Source organism: Heterocephalus glaber, unplaced genomic scaffold, assembly GCF_053883595.1.
Source record: "Heterocephalus glaber isolate CG9 unplaced genomic scaffold, H.glaber_assembly_v1.0 deba00001564, whole genome shotgun sequence".
NCBI lineage: Eukaryota > Metazoa > Chordata > Mammalia > Rodentia > Bathyergidae > Heterocephalus > Heterocephalus glaber.
Window position 1 is genome coordinate 11,975,588 of NW_028258351.1, and position 5,743 is coordinate 11,981,330.

General features: G+C 37.9%; 1 protein-coding gene across 2 annotated transcripts in view; it reads right to left on the reverse strand.

The window, feature by feature from the left end:
• Positions 1-5,730, reverse strand: part of Blmh (bleomycin hydrolase) — a 39,868-nt gene extending 34,138 nt beyond the window's left edge. The window contains exons 1-5 of one of the 2 annotated variants that reach the window (XM_021238182.2): positions 5,488-5,730; positions 4,994-5,191; positions 1,780-1,889; positions 948-1,089; positions 248-336 (exon numbers count right to left, since the gene is read on the reverse strand). In XM_021238182.2, coding sequence (XP_021093841.1) covers positions 248-336; positions 948-1,089; positions 1,780-1,889; positions 4,994-5,191; positions 5,488-5,500 — 552 coding nt within the window. In that variant the 5' untranslated portion in view covers positions 5,501-5,730. The remainder of the gene's footprint in view (positions 1-247; positions 337-947; positions 1,090-1,779; positions 1,890-4,993; positions 5,192-5,487) is intronic. The other variant, XM_004857083.3, reaches the window with a different exon arrangement.
• Positions 5,731-5,743: the final 13 nt, after the last annotated feature.

Genomic DNA, 5,743 nt, shown 5'->3' on the forward strand with positions numbered 1-5,743 from the left:
AAAAAAGCATTAAAATCAACAGAAATAAAATGGACGATTAAAAAAAACTCAACCCTGATCTTAACTGTTAAAGTTAATACATAGTTACACTTCTTTTTTTTTTACACTTTTTGCTAAGACACTGACATCAGTAGTTAGATTGCACACAAACTGTATACCCCAAAATACCCAAGAACCCATTTAAAATACTCAGAAGTTTTAAGGTATGCACACCAAATTCAATCCCATCCTGTTCCATATGCTGTACCTTGTGATTCAGAATATCATTCATCCTTCTGCTTGCCTCTGTTGTATGAGATTCAGGGAAGCATTTCTTAGGGACAACACCGTATTTTTCTAAAAGAAAACAAATACAAATTTTAGTGTTCACTAAAGTAAAAGTGCACTCTAGTATTAGAAACTCTGGCAAAAATATCTATTGCTTTAAGAAGTAGGCTGTATTTTGTGGGTTTAATTCAGAAAAATCTTTTTTTTTTTTGGTACTGGAGATCGAACTCGGGACCTTGCACTTGCGAGGCAGGCGCTGGAACCACTGAACTAAATCCCTGGCCCTAATTCAGAAAATCTTATGCTTTGCATTATTAAACAGGAATGCACTGGATGATGAGGTTACCCCAAAATATAATGTTTTGAATGAACACATTTTCAAACAGTTGCAGTTTTAACGTGCTTCTTAATTACATCAATGGACAAGAAATAAGCTTTTCTTATGGATAGTTCTACTTAATACTACCTTTTCTTCTCCAACCTATTCTTCACAGTACCTATGTCCTTAACATTCATTTTAAAAAGGCATTTTGTAGATCAGAATGTGAAATAAAGGGTCACAGATTGCCTTCTTTGGAACTCTACCTTATAGCTAGTGACCAAAAAATTGGTCTATTACTAACTATATAGCCTTTGTCAACTATGCTAAGTTTTACTTTCATTAGAAAAAAGGCTCTTACCAACAATATTGACAAGCATATCCCACTGCCCACCATCATTTGTAGGGTTCATAAGCAAATACTGCACCAGCCTCCCATCCTCAGGCTCCTTTTTCTGGGCCGTGTCCACAAAAGCATTCAAGAAGAAATAACAGCGTTCAACCTAGAGTAAGGAAGTTAAGTAAAATTAAAAAGGCATCCAATAACTTTATTGGCCTTAACAACAGAATAGGAGCTTTGGAACTACCATTATTCCAACATAACAGGTATTTTTAAACTAAAGTTGGCAATTTAAATATCATTGTCTAGCTTCATGAGAATATTTAAAGTTTGGGCTGGAAGTGTAGCTCAGTGGTAGTTTCTGCCTAGCATGCTTAAGGCCCTGTGTTCAATTCCCAGAACCACAAAAACAAACAAATACCGAAAACAAGTCCTTAATCAACAAATACCTAATGGACACATGCAATATACATTTTAAAGATTTTAAAATAAACTTACTGCTCTTCAGACAAGTACAAACCAGAGAAGGAGAATTAGGTACTAGACAGACCAAATAATCTAAGTAAAGATGATAAAAATGGAAATTACTGAGAACCAAATTAAGAATTTAAAATAATAGTAGTAACCAGCAAGGTGAGTCAATAGTAGACTCATTTTTTTACTGTAAAAAGCAGTCACCTGCCAACCAAAAGCAATTTTGCCTTTCAAACAGTCACCTTTTGAGACTTCAGAAATTAGAATAGTGTCTCACCTATAATGAAAGTAACTATAACTAGAAAATCAAGGAAGGAAGAAGCAATTTCTATTAAGGTTGATATCAAAACAAAAAGATTGTGCAACATCAGTCCCATACCTTGTCCCAGAAAAAGATGTAAGACTGACTAAACTCAAATTCTTCAATATTTAATTTTTTCATGAATGGAAGTCTCATAACATTCATACAAGAAAAGATCCAGCATCGCCCTGAAACAAGAAAACAAAACAAGAAATTATGAGTGTCCACATAGATTCCATTGCTTCAGATGTATTTCCCAATGCTTACTTAACCTATGAGAAGATCTGGATAATTTAAACTAAATCAGGAAGATCTGAAATATTAGAATAAAACGAAAGACACCTAGTAATTACTATTTGCAATATATGTGGTTTAATATCTTTTATACAGGTTTAGCATCTTTGCTATTTAAAAAACCTTGTTTCTCTCCTTTTGAGATTGGGGTCTCACTATGTTGCTTAGACTGGTCTTGAACTACTAGGCTTAAGTGATTCTCCCATCTCAGCTCTGTCTAGGAGCTGGGACTATAGGTGGGCATGCTACTTGGCTAAAAAAACTTAATACACATCACATGAAGAATCCATTACAAATCACCTAAGTAAGCCACATTAAAAAAAGAAACACCACTAGAAAAACATGAAGAGAGATCATTCTGGAGCTAGAAAAGATTTAAATGGCAAAGAAACATTTTTTAAAGTTCATTATACGATACATGTTAAGCGGGGAAACATCTTTTTAAAAAAATTCATAATATCCAACATTAGTAAAGGATGGGGAACTAAGTTGGTACTAAATGGTTAAGGGTAATTTGACAATTTCTAGTAAAAATTTTTAAAAGTCCCTACCCTTTACTATGGAAGTATATAGTATATGCTTCAATAAAAAGTGAACCTAAGGACCAGGGATACAGCTCAGTGGTTCCAGCACCTGCCTTGAAAGCGCAAGGTCCTGGGTTAGATCCCTGGTACCAAAAAAAAAAGTGAACCTAATAGAAGTCAATCCCCTATCTCCTCTATCCTCCTAATAATGAGTAAAAAAAAAAAAAAAAAAAAATATTTGCCTAACTGGTTTATATAAGCATTTAAAGATATAGAGGATACTTGGGAGGCTAAGGGAGGCTAAGGCAGGAGGATCACTTGAGTCCAGGAAATGAAGGCCAGCCTAGCCAACACAGATCCCATCCACCCCCCTAAAATATATGTACCTACTGTATTTAAAAAATATATGGATGAAACAGTAAATTGTCTACCTATTAAAATCATGTTAATTCATTTATTTAGAAGCTGTTTTCCCCACTTTCCCATTTTATTTTCAGACTGATTCATACTCTTTACAAGTATCTTGGCCTCAGTGCCTTTGCACTGATTTGACACCTTCAATCAGATCACATCATCTTTCTTCCATTAAATGGAATAAAATAAGTAAATTTCAGTCACAGCAATGTTTGAATCCATGCATGATGCTGTCCCTGAAAATTTTAAACCAAGTATCAACTATACAACCACATTTCTTATTTATCCTATAAATGTATAATCAGAAACTCTACAATGTCATCACTTCTTGTACTGATTTAAGTTATCTTTTAAAGTACATTGATATCCAATATTTCTATGCGAGGTCATATACTAGGAATATACTGTATTCAATTTTTTTTTTTTTTTGCCTCTTCAAAAAACTGATTCAATCAAATGTTCTCTGTAAGCATCCAAAACCAGCACGGATTGATATTACTTCTGCCAAATTGTACTCTAAGATAAATTAACATACTTATGCCCATTCTGAAAGACTGTGTAAGGCCTTGAAGACAGAGTAATTTTTTTCTGAAGGAAAATTCAGAGGGAAAATTTTTGACTTATATTTGGGTATAACTTTTTACTCATATGAAACTATTTGCACAATATACAGGTAAGTTAATAAGGTAGGTTATCTAAAAATGTATAAGGCATCAACTCATCTTAAACACAAATACACACAGAGCTGACATACAGAAAAAATAATATCCTGTGGATATTTTGCAAATTTTCTATGTTGAACAAAAATAATTTTCTAACAGGAAAAAAACTTAAGTAGTATTTCTCAAAGTCACGGATGCCTCACCAAAGCTCATCTTGACCTTAGGCTTATCTGTATGTCACCTCTTTCCTAAACACTATATATTTCCAGTAGAAGGAATCTGGATGAACTGTGCATGTGAAAACTGACCTAAACTATGTAGGAGTATTGTGACATTACTAAGGTAACTGGATCATTTGTAGCCTGATGGCCCATACTACCCCCTAAGCACTTTCTATTATCCCAAAACATTAATTATTGCAAGGTCATAATTTTTCCCTTAAAATTTAAAAATAAGTTGCTTTGAAGCATAATTTACATATATGTTAAATGTACACTATGAGTTTGACACTGGGTCCAATTAAGCAGTAATGTGCTTTTTGTCAATAAAGATACACTAGGAGGAGTTTCTAACTGGAGAGAGACCTTTTTTTAAAAAACAATTCTCCCTATATAGTCTAGGCTGGCCTTGACCTCCCTACGTAGTCCAGGTCAACCTCAAACTTTCAGCACCTCTAGTGCTGAGATCACAGGTGTGAGCCACCAGGTATGGTGAGAAAGACTTTTTTTTAAAAAAAAATGCGTTTAGTAAAATTTTGTTGTTCAAATGTTCTCCTTGGATTCCCAGATAACCAATCTTTCACTGTAGATGTTTTTATGATAGGGTGCTAGAGAGTAGACAGCAAAAACAAGAACTCCCAATCAGCAAGGCAAGAGAGCTTAATTTTAGTATTACAAACTGGTCTACTGGTGGTAACTGAGCACATCAACTCCAACCAAGAAGCATATTTAAAAATAACATTTGATGACACTTTGATGTAATTACATATTGTCTTTTCTATTTCATACATTTGTATATGCTTTCAGGGCAATACTGGGAATCTTCCCGAGAATGAACATTTTTGCCGTCTGTTTTGGGATCAAGAGCACAGACAAGTACGCAAGACATGGGGTTGCAATCATGGAACATCAACACAGAATAGAATGAATTGCAGTTTAAATGTATGACGTCGGATTTCACAATTTAGTGCTTACACTAAATGTGCCAAGAAGCTACAGTGCACCAAAACAAGACCCAAAGGTAATGTTCTTAGATCTGCTTTTTACCTGTGCCTAGCTCTGGATGTACTACAAGCTCTTTCAATATAAAACTCTGTTCTCCTAAGGTCATTCTTAAGACACCAAATTGGAATGCTGTCAGAAAAGTCAAGTAAAGTATACAAGAAGTTTCAGGTCTCACCAGAACTCTTCTGGTTGGTGACTGGCTTGCCTTCCTGAGAAACAACATGCTGGAACACATGCTGTGCACCCTGTACCGAGGCCCTCTTCAGGCAGATGTCCAGGAGGTCGTGGGTGGTCCCGACATTCTGGGCGAGTACAAACTGAGGGTCAGAATTCAGTTTCTGGATCAGAGCAGCTACCTTTTCCGAATTCAGTCCTGTTGGGAGACCAAACAGAAATGATAACATCAAAAGGAGGATGAAAGGGCTGTTCCGGGGCTCCCGTCTCCTTGGGTCTAACTTTGTACACGCATCCTGAGGTGACCACTGAAGCAGGGAAGGCCTTTTACCGGCGTCCTCCTCCAAGATGCTGCTGTCTCCCTCCAGACCGCTCCATCCCCGCCATCGCCCCGGTCCCAGCCCCCGGCCTTCGGGGCCGCCGGGCCTCACAGGTCCCACGGAACCGCCAGAGAGGACCCCGGCAGGCACTCGGGGGGGAAGAGCGGCGCCTCACCCGCGCTGTTCATGGCGCCCACACTGCCGAGTGAGATAACGTTAGTTTTTGGGGTGGTGTCTTCAGGTGAGCGTTGCGGTTGCACTACGGCCCGCTTGCTAGGTGGCCCGACCCGGCTCTCGCACCCGGAGCGCCGGAAAAAGGAAACCAGCTCGTTGGCTGCGAGGAGGTTAAGGCCTAGAGAAACGGGGTCCGCGGAGGGACAAAACTTCCCCCTCGCGTTGCTGACTCAGCGCCATTGGGGCTGGCCCCGCCC